The 14,502-nt window shown below is 36.7% G+C and overlaps 2 protein-coding genes across 3 annotated transcripts; both read right to left on the bottom strand.

Annotated features, from left to right (window-relative positions):
- Positions 1-4,951: 4,951 nt before the first annotated feature.
- W01F3.2 (uncharacterized protein) lies at positions 4,952-6,664 on the bottom strand. The gene is made up of 5 exons (NM_075591.6): positions 6,505-6,664; positions 6,229-6,464; positions 5,667-6,039; positions 5,247-5,324; positions 4,952-5,200 (listed from the first exon to the last, which is right to left on the bottom strand). Exons 1-5 carry the CDS (start codon positions 6,589-6,591, stop codon positions 5,051-5,053), a joined length of 924 nt encoding a protein of 307 aa, NP_507992.1. The 5' UTR covers positions 6,592-6,664; the 3' UTR covers positions 4,952-5,050.
- A 580-nt stretch (positions 6,665-7,244) lies between these two features.
- Positions 7,245-12,339, bottom strand: mnr-1 (Menorin). 2 transcript variants are annotated; one of them, NM_075589.8, is made up of 10 exons: positions 12,243-12,337; positions 11,024-11,158; positions 10,654-10,815; positions 9,900-10,045; positions 9,561-9,851; positions 8,941-9,060; positions 8,591-8,893; positions 8,267-8,384; positions 7,873-7,984; positions 7,245-7,618 (listed from the first exon to the last, which is right to left on the bottom strand). In NM_075589.8, exons 1-10 carry the CDS (start codon positions 12,292-12,294, stop codon positions 7,465-7,467), a joined length of 1,593 nt encoding a protein of 530 aa, NP_507990.1. In that variant the 5' UTR covers positions 12,295-12,337; the 3' UTR covers positions 7,245-7,464. The 2 variants fall into 2 exon arrangements, with proteins under 2 accessions (NP_507990.1, NP_507991.1); NM_075590.6 differs by lacking the exon at positions 10,654-10,815 and having other exon boundaries at positions 7,257-7,618; positions 12,243-12,339.
- Positions 12,340-14,502: the final 2,163 nt, after the last annotated feature.

Here is a 14,502-nt window from a genome sequence, read left to right as displayed (position 1 = left end):
TGATAATTTTGAAAATACATATTTTTGAATAAAGTCGGAAGTTAAAGTTCAACTAACTAAAATTAATATTTTCTAGGATACTGCACATTGGATCCAAAATAACTAGTTAAACGAGGAAAGTGCCAGACACTGGGGACTATCAGGAGGTAGGTGAAATAATTTTCTCAGAGATGTTGCCTAAGATCCCGAATATCAACATTCACAAATTTTCAAAAATTGAAGCGGCATATACTTGAGAAAATAGAAAGTATAACCAAAGCCTAGATGAAGCCATAGATGAGGTCATACCGTAAAAGTAGGGCGAGTAAATATACATGAAAGTGAGAAGACGTCGGAGGGGAGTGTCACTCAGGAATGTGTGTGTGGCTTTGTTGTGAACTTTATAAGCACACGACATGGAATGACCAGAGGAGCGAAAGCGATGATGATTCACATCTAGCAAGTTTTTTTTGGATTCTAAAATCTCTCTCTCTCCTCTCGACTAAAGTCAGAGTCGCCAAGAATCCAGAGATACTATGAAGGGGGAGGGGATGATGGGTGGGATTGGAATTGAATGATGATGGAGAAGTAGCTGAAGCCGATGATGATAATGGTGATGTTGTATAGTTAATTAGAACCGATACTTTTCCACAGCTTTTTTCTCGGCTAACATGATTGTCGTGGAATCGGGAATAGAGGAATGGGTGGAACGGAAAGATTTGTAGAGTTTGGATTTACACAGGAGTGTAGAAATTTTTTTTTTACAATTCTGGTTTTGACAAAAGTTAGCTCACAAATTTGAAAACCGTGAAAATCGAGACCTATATCTAGAACAACGACAAATAATAGTAATAATGGCGCGAAAATGAATAAAATTCCTTGTCTCCTTCCCGCACCGAAGACAGTACGGATGCCTACGGGATAAGATATTCATCTAGTTGTCGCCCCCCCCCCCCCCTCTGGCGACCTTGACAACAGTTACTAGGAATATCCAATACATACGGTGGTGGGCAGCGAGAGAGTAGGTTATCTTGTGTTGAAAATCTATCTAGGTTATTGTGTAATTTATGTTAGACTTGACACTTTGTGGATGCAAAGCGACAAAACAAATTCCCGACGTGTGAGAGAGAGAGGAACAGGGATGGTACATATGTAATAAGCGAAGCGAGTCACGAAAGTTAACGGATTCTAAGTGAGAGGGGGGCTAAGGGTAGGGTAATATAACAATACAATAGGAACTTTCACTAGGAACAGTAGTGGTTGGTTTGAAGATTCTTAGTTAAATGTAGTTAAGGTTCAGTTTTAAAAATGTAGTTTCTTTTTTCGATAAGAACGTTTAAAATAAATTGAGCGTTCATTTTATTTTTTATGTAGTAAAAAAGTTTTATAGAATTTTTCAAAAGTAAGAAAATGAAAAAATTTGGAATATTCAACATTTTTATATTAGGCTTATTAGCCAGATCACACTGATTGACAGTTAATATAACTTGTATATGAGATATAAACAAGACTATACACGACTGAGGAGCATGGCCAGTAGAATTAATGTGTTAGTTAGGGTTTGAAAACCAGAAATAAGTGGAGCTTAAACTGGTAAGCTTACAAAATTGAAAAATTGATATCACTGTAAAAAGGTCACACCAATCCAAATCTCACTATCAAGAATGAAAATGAAATGTGGCCCGCAACTCTTCTGACCCACAACGGAGAGGTCAGAGATACGGAGCGTGTTGGTACCAGGGGGGTGGGTCATTACCCGACAACTGATAGGAATTTATTCCCGAAAAAAGCAAAAGGAGAGAAGAGAGCGGGAAGGAGAAAGAAGAAAATCCACATACAAGTGAAATGAAAAACGAAAAAACGATATCTGTCTTCGGAGTATTTGTTGGGGAGAGGTGGAGTTGGAAAGCGAGAAAAGGATGAGGGCAGTCTCCAATTTAGGCCAACCCGATAGTCGTCGTGCCTCTCGGATCGGTAAAGGATCGGGTAAAAGGAAAAGAAAGACAGATATCATCCGTGTCAGTAGTAGTACCAAGGATATGGATAGGTGAAGAGTGAAAACGAGAGTTACGCAACACCCAAAGGGGACAAGATGGAGAGTTGATGGGGTCATTGAGGGCATTCCGCAATGGAAATTTTGAAGCCACCTCGTGTGAGGATTAATTGGAGGTAGCACAGGTGATCTAAGCGTTTTAAGTGGCTAATGAGTATTTCGGGAATTAGTAACAACTTTAAAATTAAAAAAAAAGAATCTCATATGCTCAGTGTCGTATATTCTCTGTTAGTATGCCGCCACCATTATGAGATTTACAGTAAAATTCTCCACAAATTTATCTTGGCGCATTTTCGAAAGTCCATCTGTGGATCAATTCTGCAACACAATCAAGTTTATTTACTGCCGCTAACTTGGAAAATATAGGGGAAAGAAAAACGTCAAATTTTTTTTGGAGAAATATACCTGACTGGATTGAACAAAATTAACCAAGATATTGTAAAGCTGTTAATTGAATCAATATATTATATCAAATATTAAATATTCTAGCATGATAATCACAATCTGATTAAAAAATGCGATTGCACTTAAAATTTTCAAAGAAACCCTGTGCCTCAAAGGTGGAGTACCGAAATTTGAGACTTTGCCTTTTTAGGTCCAAAATAATCATACAAGAAATTTTCAGAACGTCTCATTACAACATGTGGTTGATTTGGATCGTTTAAGTCTAAAAAATCAAAGTCTCAAATTTCGGTACTCCACCTTTAAACCTTCATGTTAGCTGAGATGAGTCGTAAGATCGTTCCTAGCTACCTGTTCCTTCTAGATTTCACCTGTTCCCACAACAAGCGCACAAACATGAATTAAATCTCGTCAACTTTTTCCTCGTCTGCCATCAAATCGCAATTCCTATCCAAATAGCCAATAGCCTATAACCATAAACTGTTTGTATACGAATATACGGCATAGTTGAAATTGTGTGAAAGTGACGCGATGCCACCAATCCTATAATAAACCGAGAGGAAAAAAAAGATCCATGAGAGGATCCGAGATGAAATAGGGAGGGGGAAAGGTGTAAAAGAAAACAACAAGCGTGAAATAGTTCCGGCTGCTGTCTCTTATTCTTCTTCTCTTTTGGATTCATCCTATTGAAAACGAAAGGTGTGTCATAAAACCACGGTGTGATCCGTGAAGCCGCCGTGGGGATTTGGCTCATTTAGCTTCACCACATTGTCAAACCGCCCGCACGATCATAAAATTCTTTTTGAGGCGAAGCTTTGGAAAACTGATGCCGAATACAAGTTCAAATTTCAAGCTGCTAGCTTTCCAATTTAGGCTTTCGGAACAGGATTCTGGAAGCTTGAGCTAATATGATAACGTATTGCTGGGTGGCAACAAAAATGAATACATGTAAAAAAAAAAACTTCCTTGGGGTTACATTAAATTATCTAAATCTTTCCCGATCGCTTTTGTTTCTCTAGGATCACGAAATGATGATAATCGAAGCGACCAATAGTCGTTTTTCGGATGAATTTGGGGATTTTTAGGCTGTTTTTTTTTGTAAATACGTCTTATTCAGAAAAACTTAACGTTTAGTTATGTATGAATCAACATGATACGGATTTTTGTGATTCTATGATAATATCCGGATGCTTTCGTAAGCTTTTTTGTGGAGGAGTCATTATCATGAAAAAAACCTGTTTCTTAGAATTTGATATAGAATTCTGTGTTCAATTTTTGTTTCAAGATGACTTTCGGGGGTCATAGCAGCAAATTTAATGACTCCTCACTTTTAACTCCACTTATGTAATGTTAATCCATTCGGTTTTAAAGGAGGAGTTTGTGGGTATTTTGTTTATAAAAACTAAAAGTGGTAACCAAAACCATCGAATTTCATAGAGAGACTTCACAAAAAATTTCCAAAAATTTTTTATGGCGGGTCAATAATTCGAAAAAAAAAGGCAAATTAGCTAAAATCTGAAATTTTGCCCACTTTTCTTTGTCACAGCCACTAGAATTTAATTTTTCTGACATGGGCGAAATTTCAGATTTTAGTAAATTTGGCTCTTTTTTTTCGAAATTTTGACCCTCCATAAAAAAATTTTGTAGCTAAATTTCTAAGGTTCCTTCTGAAGATCATTTGCACTTTTTCCACCGCAATTTAACAACATTCCACTTCTTTTAAACTTATCTCGCTCAATCATACCGAAAAATCCTTGTTCTTGTCGGGACAAGACGACAGTTTATTGTAAATGTTCCAAATAAAAACCCACACACACTGATCGCGCCGAAAAGATAACCACCGTCTCAAATCAACTGGGTCATCCTTGGGTGAAGAAATCCTAAGAAAGAAGGGGAGAAGGAATGTCCAAACACAGACAACTTTTCGGCAGTTTTGTCTTTTCGGGATGAAGGAGATGAAAATGAAGGGGGGCAAAGGGGAGAAAAGACAAAAAATCCTTCACCTACTGACACCAAATTCTCTTTCCCTGCTATACTGATGCGTTGTGTCATCTCTTTGTTTCGAAGAAAGAGACGAAGAGATAATAAAAATGTTTCTTTAATAGAGAAAACAATTGAATAATGTTTAATGAGTGGGTAATGAAGGAATTTTGAAAGACCTAGCTTTCTTATTGTAAAACAAATTCTAAAAAGTTATTAATTTGCGAAAATTCATGCCCACTTCTTGGTATTTTCTCGTTTCTAACCAAACTTAATTGATTTTTATCGGTTTTTTTTTGTAACTTCGAACATAAATTTGGGAAAAGCCTATTTTATTTTCTCAAAAACGACAGAGTCCCAAAACGTGGCAAATAAACCTATGAAAATTTTGAAAATATTAATTTTCTACTTTTAAAAATTTCAAAAAAAGTACATTCTAATTGTAAAATGTTCTCGTGAAATTCTAGAAAGTTTCTAATCAAAATTTTGAGCAAGTGCGTCCTTTGTCTGAATGTATTACACATAAAATAGACCAAAACGTTTGAAACCAAAAATTTTATTTAAAAAATATAAGGAAATTATACATTTCAAAAAGCTTTTTTGTTAGAAGTACCGGAAGACCGATTTCACCCATTTCTAGCATCTCCAAAAATCGCCAAGTGGTACTCCATCGCCTGTCACTTTCTTCATTTCCGAATCGTATTCAAAAACTAGAGATTGCGTGTAAATGTGCGCATGTCCTTGCGAATTCCACGTGGAAATACCCCGGACACGGTCGGGAAGATTCTGGAAATAATTTTTTGAAGCTTTTGAGTAGAAAAATAGGAGAAACCTCAAAATAGCTTTCAGTCCTTCCGGTCATCAAAGATTTGTTCCAGTATTCATCATATAATGCGAATTTACCACCGTTCTGAAAAAAAAAATCAGTTTTGAGTTTTGGAATTAATCTTTTGAAATTTGTTTTAAATTTGAGCAGCGTCAGGAAATTTTGTCAAAATGCCTTCAAAACTAATCCTAAGACTGAAAAACATTCTAAAATGTTTTAGATTCTTCAAAATTTTCAGTCTAAGCTTTGGCAAACTTTTTTGAACTTTTAAACAAAATCTAAAGCATTCTTGTACATTCGTGCCCACACAATGTTCAGAAACAGATAATTGAAGCATTATTTGAATATGCAGTTCTTAGATTACAAAAATGGCCGTCTTCTAAAATGAAAACTTTTTTAATTTTCACTAGGCAAAAAAAAACTAACCGAGAGCAATAACTGATGTTTATTATGCCATCTAACTGCAGCTTCCGGTGTAAAACCGATAGACGACGGTAGTTCCTTTGGAAAAACTGACTGCAGCTTCCAATTGTCAGATCCATCTTTTTTATACCCATAAACGCTTCTTCCATCCACCAACCACAAAATCTCCCGCTCCGGGTCGTATAGGGCCCCATTCACTTGGTTTGGACCATCTTTGAATTCCTCGACTAAAGTGGTCCGATCAGAAATTCTGTTGTTCGAAATTTTGAACACTTGTTGTTCATAAAATGCATAATCACTGTCTGGGCCAAATGTGTACGCATCAATACGATTAGGACATCCCGAAGATGAGTGACGATCCGACGATGGAAGTCGCCTGAAGTGTTGGATTTTTTAGATTGGAACCTAGCTAAAGTTTTTAGCTTTTTTAAAATAAAATGTCTAAATTTGTAACCATCAAAACAAATTTCTCAGAAATTTCCAGGACGATTCATTGAGAAATTCATTTTTTTGGTTTTGACGTACAATTTTGTTATACCACTTTTGCACATATTTCCGTACTCACTTGGTGGCCGCTGTGAATCTTGGGTTAATTGTCGTGGTGAAAGATCTAACATCCACCGTACTACGAGTTCTGTCTAAACCGATTCCACCCACAGAAATCACTGGAATTCCTGTAGTAGTTGCAGTTCTTCTTCTCGTTGTTGTAGTGCTAGGATCATTGAACGGAATCACAATTTCTCCGGTGTCCTGATCCTCGTCGGTGTGTGGAATGCTTATCTCGGACCCGAGAGATATTTTCTAAATACGAATTTAAATTTCAAAGATTGACTGAACTTACCGGTGCTTGCGTAGTTTTCTTCTCGCCAAACCCGAAAAGCCCATTTGCCACGTGTGCAGCGACTAGCAGTAAAATCGATAATCTCATAGTTTCGAAGTGAAATTTTCAGAGACTGACAAACAACTTCATATGATATATACCCCTTATCATATCATCTTTTTTTGGAAATTTTTTCATTAGTTTTTTATAATCAAAACTGTTGTGATAAGGGCGATGATTCGAAATTCGTCAATAATATTGATCACAAGTCAGATGACTCATGGTAGAAGGGTTCCGGTTATGAAATAGTCTACGACTAACAAAAACTACCGAATATGCAATTTTCTTCATGTTTTAAGTTATTCGCGGATACTTACTATTGATTTCCATAGAATTTTTACACCAGTAAAGTTTGTAGGCGACCAGCCTCGTATTTTCTTTCCTACGACCTGTACGTTTTTTTGAATTCTGGTGGGAATAATTTAAGCATTTTTAATTTTCTAACTTTACATTATGTGTTCAATTAAATAATCGTTGGGGCACGAAGCAGGCAGGTCGATATTCGAGCTCCGCCCAATCTATAGGCACTTTTGACATTTTCGTACTCGATTTTTAAAAAATATTTGTTTTTGTGTTCTCATGAATTTGGAAATTGATCGTCTTTTTTTTTAAATGTATAAAACTACGATTTCCCGCTGAAGACTTGATATTTCGAAGCGAAATCTGTCTTTGAACTTTTTTTCTCAGAAGTTATGCAACAATTGATTAATTAATCATTTATTCGCAAAAATCGGAACAATCACTGGGAATAGATAGAAAAAAATCTGACTAAATATCACAGAGTTTCAAATTTCCTTTATGAAATTCAAAAGTTTTGAAAACAAAAATGCAATTCTAGAAGAAAAATCGGCAATATGAAATAGCACCAAAAAGTCGAGGATTATTTGAAAGTGCAGAAAAAAAACCCGTCTTAAAGTCAAATTAAAGTAGGTAGATCATTAGGAGTATGGTTGAGACTACCGTAATCCATGGATTACGGTAGTTGTAGGCGTTTTTGTGTTGAAGCTCTTCGAGAAGGAAATCGACAGCTGAATCACCTTTTTTTGATACCACGACGTTTCGCAGGTGTCGGTTTCTGGAGAAATTGGGATTAAAATGAGTTTCAACTTTTTTCACTTTGAAACTTTCCTAATTAGTTATGTAAGTAATTTCAAACCAAGGAAAATAGAAGGGCTAAAGAAAATTTAAAAAAAAAATTAAATTTTAGTTCACATTCAATGTTTGATGAAAATTTCCAGAAACTCTGAAATTCTTGACTAAAAAAATTAATGGTTCCAGAAGTAGATTAGAATTAAGTTTCCAATTCTTTAATTTTCCAATAAAACTAACTTTTGAAACGGTGTATCCAGCTCAATGGACACGGTTCTTCGTTTTCGCAATTTTTGATTGCCACACTCTGCAGTCCAGGCGTCCAACTTGACTCTCCATCCCATATCGGTCACTGAAATTGATTTTTTAGTCGGAGAATTGAGAAATTTTGAATTCAAGCTATAACTAGAAAATATTATTTTATTTGAAAACTTTTTTGTGGCATTATTTGTTTCAGAAATTGAAATTTTAAAATTATTTTCACTTGTACTCACAATCAAATTTTAAAAATAAAAATTTATACGATCAGTATTAAAAAAATATATATATTTATTAAACATTCATTGTTTCGAATGTATACTATAAATTTTAAAACTAAATTCTGTAGAATAAAAGAGCTACAAAAACTACAAACCTTCAAATCCATAACAATCACTATCCGGTAGTTGCCCGACGGATTTTGTCTCGTAGTACGGTAGATTTTTGAGCTGTCCATTGGTGATTTTTATCTTCCCGTCAAAACCAATGAAAACCTGAAAATTATAATCATAATCAATTTTTCTTGCGAAATTTCTAAAGTTTTCAAAAAAGAAATTTTGAAATTTTTTCCGGCGATTTTTTGAGTTTTCCAAAAATTTCTATAATCCTTCAAAAATGTTTTCGAATTGTCAAATTCTACTTTTTATGCTAAAATTTTGATTTTCAACATTTCATTTAATTAAAATTCTGAAAATTTTACCTCAAGCGAATTCTTGATCTTTGGTGAATCAATGTCTTGCACCTTATCCATCAAGTATATAGAAACTCCACTATTCTCATCCAAATCCACATTTTCCATTCCCTTTTTCGGCAAAAAGTGCACTTTTCCACTGATTTTCTGTTCGGATGGGAAGTTTGGAGGAGGAATTTTCGATAAAAGCAGTGCAGTTGGCTCTCCAAGAAACGCCGGGCCCTTTTCCGACCGGACCACTGTAGAAAGTTGGGATCCGGAAGAAGAAAACTCAACTGCTTGCCAATCTTGCAGCGAGAATGTCGGCGGAGTCTGAAATCTTTTAGTTTTCAGTTCAGTTTCAGTTTGTGAGGTTTTACCGCAATTGGCTCATTGCTGTCAGTTTGCAGGAACTTCCTGTGCTTCGGGTCCAAATCGTAAAGAATTCGATTTTTTGTTGTTGAACGGCGTAACTCGACAATCGGCGTCCAATTGGTGACCTGGAATCAAAAAATGAGAAATTTCTGCCAAAACTACAAAAATTTCCGGCAATTGTCGAAACTGCCGGGTTTAGAAATATTCGGCAATCGGCAATTTCGGCAATTATGAAAATTTATATGAAAATTTGAAACAATTTCCATTGATCTGCAATTCCGGCAATTGCCGGTTTTGGAAATTTTTGGCAATCGGTAATTCCGGCAATTGCCGATTTTTGGAAATTTCGGCGATTAGCAATTTCGGCAATTGCCGAAAATTACAATTACCGGCTATCGGGAAATGCGGCAATTTCCGAAATTGCCGGTTTTCAAAGTTCCCGGCAATTTCGGCAATTGTCGGTTTTGGGAATTTTCTGCTGAAATTGCCGAAAATTCATTTGCCAAAATTGCCGCGCACCCCTGCTACAAACACAATACATCAACGTTTGTAGTTTTGGAGAAAATTTTTTTTTTTTTTCAATTGAAATTTGTAGTTTTTATTTTTTACGCACAAAAAAACTTACATGATCTTCGGCATCACTCCACAAAAGCAGCGAAATCGACTGATCCATGCCCAAAAGCCACAGCAATTGCTCTTTGGAATGCGCAGCTACTGATAGCCGAACGGATAACATCACCGGCTGGTCCAGTCGACTGATATACTCCAAAATGTGAAACAGTTGTCTCCAAGACAATTTTTTGAATTTTGGATGCAAATGGCTGAAATTCGACTGCTTCGTCCATCCCAGAGAGAGCGTGGCGTCTGGGAAAAGATCCTTGGCTTTTTCAACAAAGGTCGATGGGTCCACTTCGGTCTGAAATTTTTGAATTGTAAAATTTTTTTTCAAGATTGTGTTTACTACCTCAACACTTCTCGGAGATCTAAACACATTTGCGTGTAAAATCACTGGGTATTGTAGTACTGGAGATGTTGGATCCGCTTGACTCGCATAGAGATCTTGAAGCACCGGACGAACTACTTCATTCGATCGGAAATTGATTTTGATGGCTGAAAATTGTTGATTTAGAATCCCTATCCGTACTCCCAGAGCGTTATGCACCTGTCTCACGCTAGAGACCTGACAGGTCCTCATCATAAATCACTTCTCCCGAGCAACACAACATATAACAAAGGTGCTCAGCCCTTCTCCTGAGAGGTGTGTAAAGTTTTGGCCCATCTGACAGCTAGAAACACATAAAACGTGTCGATAATCTATGCACCCCCACTCAAAACTTTTGGACCTCCACCCCTTTGAAAATATGTTGCCATCACCAACCGGTTGTCATTGAGACATTTTCCTCCTAGACAAGAACATGATAGATTACTGTAGGTCGGTAGGGCGTGGTTAAGGGTCATACGTATAGTAATGTGTATCAACTAACTGATTACGAATGGGGCAATTGGTGGAGGAATGTGCGGAAGAGCGGACGGAAATTGGACAATTTGAACTAATTGCAGATAATCAAAGCAGACGATTTTCGATCATTTTTAGAGAGTAAAATAAAAAAGCCTATAATAAATGGAAAATACTTGAAAACGGAAGCAAGACTGTGAAAAATTAAGTAGGGGGAGGAGGATCTTTATTTTTTTTGAAATAAAATTTTAAAACTATTTACCCTTGTTCATGGTGGCCACTTCTCTGAGCCATTCCTTAAATGTGATTCGATCGGCCAATTTAGTGTCGGCCTTCATCACTGGAACGGCTCGATGACGTGGACGACGATGAGCTTGCATGAATACGTCACCTTCGATCATCATGGATTTATTGAGGAAGGGTTCTGTAGAAGGCATGAATTATATTTAATTTTCATCTAATTGTTATAACATATTACTGTTCGAGTAATCCTTCATCCCAAAAACACTTACCGCCAGACGGGTCTCTGCTCATTACCCACCCGGGCCCTCTTGAAAACCATACCTAATTTCCGACCCTTCTCGCCCCCCCCCCCTCCCGACAAAGAGATTACGCAATGTCCCCCACCTTACCGTGTAGTTGATCCACCAGATCAGGCCAGCTGTTTACTCCATGAGCCACACGAACGTTCAGGCCGTCACCTTTCGTCTCGTTTTTCCAAAAATCCACCACAGACATCCGAGTGGCGCGCATCTCACGGCCATAGTCTGAAAATTGGAGCAGTTTGGGAGGTATAACCAAGAGAAAGAAACATTTTTTGAAACTTCAAATTTACTTGTGGGGTACCTGGTAGGCAGAGCTGTGCGGAAATCGGCGCTTTTTCAGTTTTTTCCGGAAGACTTTAGGCTCTGAAGTTTTGGAGAACGCCGCACAGCTCTCTACAATTGAACCCATTCATTTATCATTTTCCTAGAACTAGAGCTCATTAAATTTTTCCGCCAACTCAATAACGAGCTCAAGAAAATCTCGAATTTCACTTAATCTCCCTCCACCCGGAGCCATATCCTTTTTGACAGACTCCTCCCGAGCACTAAATGAGCTCTCATCATCCCTCATCATGACCCCTCTTTGTGTGGGAACGGCATAGATGGAGGGGGTAAACCAAGTGAATGAAACAATTAGATCCTTTTTGTTTGCATTTCCACAAATCTCATGAAAGGCTCGATGAAAACTTTGTCGGGTAAATCCAATTGGCACCCGGTTGGATGAGTAATAGGATGATACGCGCACAAATCTATTAGCCGAGATTCGAACTGTGGTCCTTTGCGTCTCACGTTGTCTCCTACTCAATTGAGCCACGCGCGCACCAGTTTGATTTGCTGAAAACACACAAGTGGCTCAGCTGGTTACAGACTAGCTTGAGACGCAAAGCACCAGGGGTCAAGTCCCGGCTGCCCACATTATTTTTTGTTTTGCTCCTATTGCCTTCTCCAACTCCTTCAAAGGAATTATATCCAGAGGTATGCGTTCTTAATGGCGTCTAATTAGTACAAACGGACCATAAGGCCCCCATATGGTCCATAACTATATAGTTTTATGAGATGAGGATGCACCAAATTTTGGCGTTGCGCGGGAGATAAGTCTCAAGTGGAAAAACCACCGAAAATCGAGTTGTAAGACATGGGGGGGGGGGGTCCCAAAAAGATTAGTCCCAAGGGGTGAGATTGAATATAAAAATGTTGCATATATGTTGTGAATTGGTATAAAAATGAGTAATAGGGAAATTTCAAGAGATTTTTAAGAAAAAAAGCGCCGAAGTTTAAATTGGAATAGTTAAAAATAACAACTAACCTCTACAATACGCCGTCGAAACGGCAAAAACCAATAGTATTGATATCATCATAACTGGAGCATTTTTGGGCTTAAAAGCTGCCACGTGGTAGATTCTGAAAATATTAAAATTTTGAACCAAAAAAAAACAAGAAAAAAAAAACTCAAAAAAGCAAGAGCGACCTTAAAAAACATAAATCTAGATAAAAAATGAGAAGAATTTCAAAATTTTCAAAAATTTTTAATGGAATTTTTCGGCCAACATTTCAACACTGCGGCCCGTTAAAAGAAAAATGATAAACGGAGGTTTTATGCAAATCCAAAAAGGGCACACTTTTACGTTTTTTTTTGGCATTTTTCTATCTTTTTTTGGAAAAGGGAGAGAATGGGGAGGAAAAAGCAATAAAAATCAGATTGAAGTTAACGGAAAATTTGTGAAATTAATGAAAAAAAAGATCGGCTGAAATATGAGGAAAATCTTAGAATTTAGAAATTAAACAATTTTTACTAAAAAATTACTAAAAAAACGAAAAATGTTGAAAAATCATAGAAAAAAATTCGGAAAACTTGAAAGTCTAAAAACTGATTTTTTATAATTAAAAATTGAATAAATTGAACAAATTCAATATGCAGGGTTTTTTTGGCTTTCACAAAACTGCGGTAGTTTCAGAAAAATGAAAATTTAAAAAATTCCAGCGAAAAAAGTCAAATATCCACTTCCAAAAAACAATTTCAACCGGATTGCAAATACTATTCTAGAGGCTTAGTGTTAGTAATATAGTAATTATTGAAGATTTGCATACATAAAAAGGAAGTGTGGGTGTTCTACCACCAAACCGCCGACACCGACAGGAAGCTGCTGGAGGGGAAGGGGGATGGAGACCACCATCATCCCTATAACCCCAGTCAATTAGGCCACGCCCACTAAAAAATTTTTGGAAGAGAATAGGAGGCTGGGGAGTGGGAAGTGAGCATAAAGTCAGATTAATTTCAGAAAAAAAATTATTTGGCTATCATACTAAAACAGAAACCAACAACACGTTTTGCTTGTTTCGTTAATTTGTAGAAATAATTTATAAAACTATTATCAAAATATAAAAACTGTCACATGAAATTTGACTGCAGCGACGCGCGCGAAATTTTCGCTCTCGATTCCGCATTCCGAAAAAACAGCTCGGACCACGGCCCCGCGGGTGATGACAGAAACGGGAGAAGAGAAAATGTGAAGACACAGTGCAAAAACTGCTGTTTCTAGCGTTTTTTCTTCTCCCGTTTCTGTCATCACCCGCGGGGCCGTGGTCTCAGCTGTTTTTACGGCATTTGGAATCGAGAGCGAAAATTTCGCGCGCGTCGCTGCAGTCAAATTTCATGTGACAGTTTTTATATTTTGATAGTACCGCACTTTTAGATGAATTCCTTGAAAACACTACTAAAAATTAACTCGAAAACATTTTTGGCTCCCTGCTTTATGAGTGCCTTCTCGCTTAGTAGGCAAGTTGTGCCTACCGCTGCCAGATCTTCTCGATTAGTCCAATTCCTTTTATTTCAGGAGCATGGAAAGTTTTTCAAAACATTTAGGGCATAGTACAGAAAGCGCTCAGAAAGTGTAGTTTTACTTTGAAATAAAATGTCAAAAAATTGTAAAATTTTTTATCACATAAAAAACTAGTTTCCAAAGTTGGAAAGTAAAAAATGGAAGAAGATAATAAATCAGGTTGATTTATGCTTATAAGTTAAAATCAGCCGCAACTTGATAAACTTCCAATTGAAAAAATATTTTTTGAAAATTGAATCGCTTGCAGGCACGGCACTAGGCAGGCGTAGGTCTGAATTATGTCAATAGAAATAAAAAATCTGTTAAAACTTAGAAAAGTTTTCTATTGTGGCCTACCAATTTTCTTGCAACTTTTCTCATCAAATCCCATTTCCATTGGACTTTTTTCTCTTCTAACCTCTAATTAATCCCTATAAATGCCTCCCTAATTAAACTGGGCGCCAAATATATCTTCTGTTTTTTTTTTGAACGCCGGATATAGTAATTACTTATTCCAAAAAACCAGTGAAGTAATAAAAAATAAAATTTTGACCCAAAAATTATTATAATATTCGTAAAAACGCAGTGGAACCCCTTTAAAAGATGTGTTCAAGCGTAAATTTTTTTGAAGAAATTTGACACTTTTTAGACGGACTTTTTGGAGAAATTTTAAAATTGTGGTTTCTGAAAAAAATGAGCCAAAAAAATATATTAATTTCGAATTTTACCAGAATTTTGGAATTTTAA

The sequence above is a fragment of the Caenorhabditis elegans genome, chromosome V (assembly GCF_000002985.6).
Source record: "Caenorhabditis elegans chromosome V".
Classification (NCBI taxonomy): Eukaryota; Metazoa; Nematoda; class Chromadorea; order Rhabditida; family Rhabditidae; genus Caenorhabditis; species Caenorhabditis elegans.
Note: the sequence above shows the minus strand (reverse complement) of the source record. Positions and strands in the feature narration are given on the sequence as shown.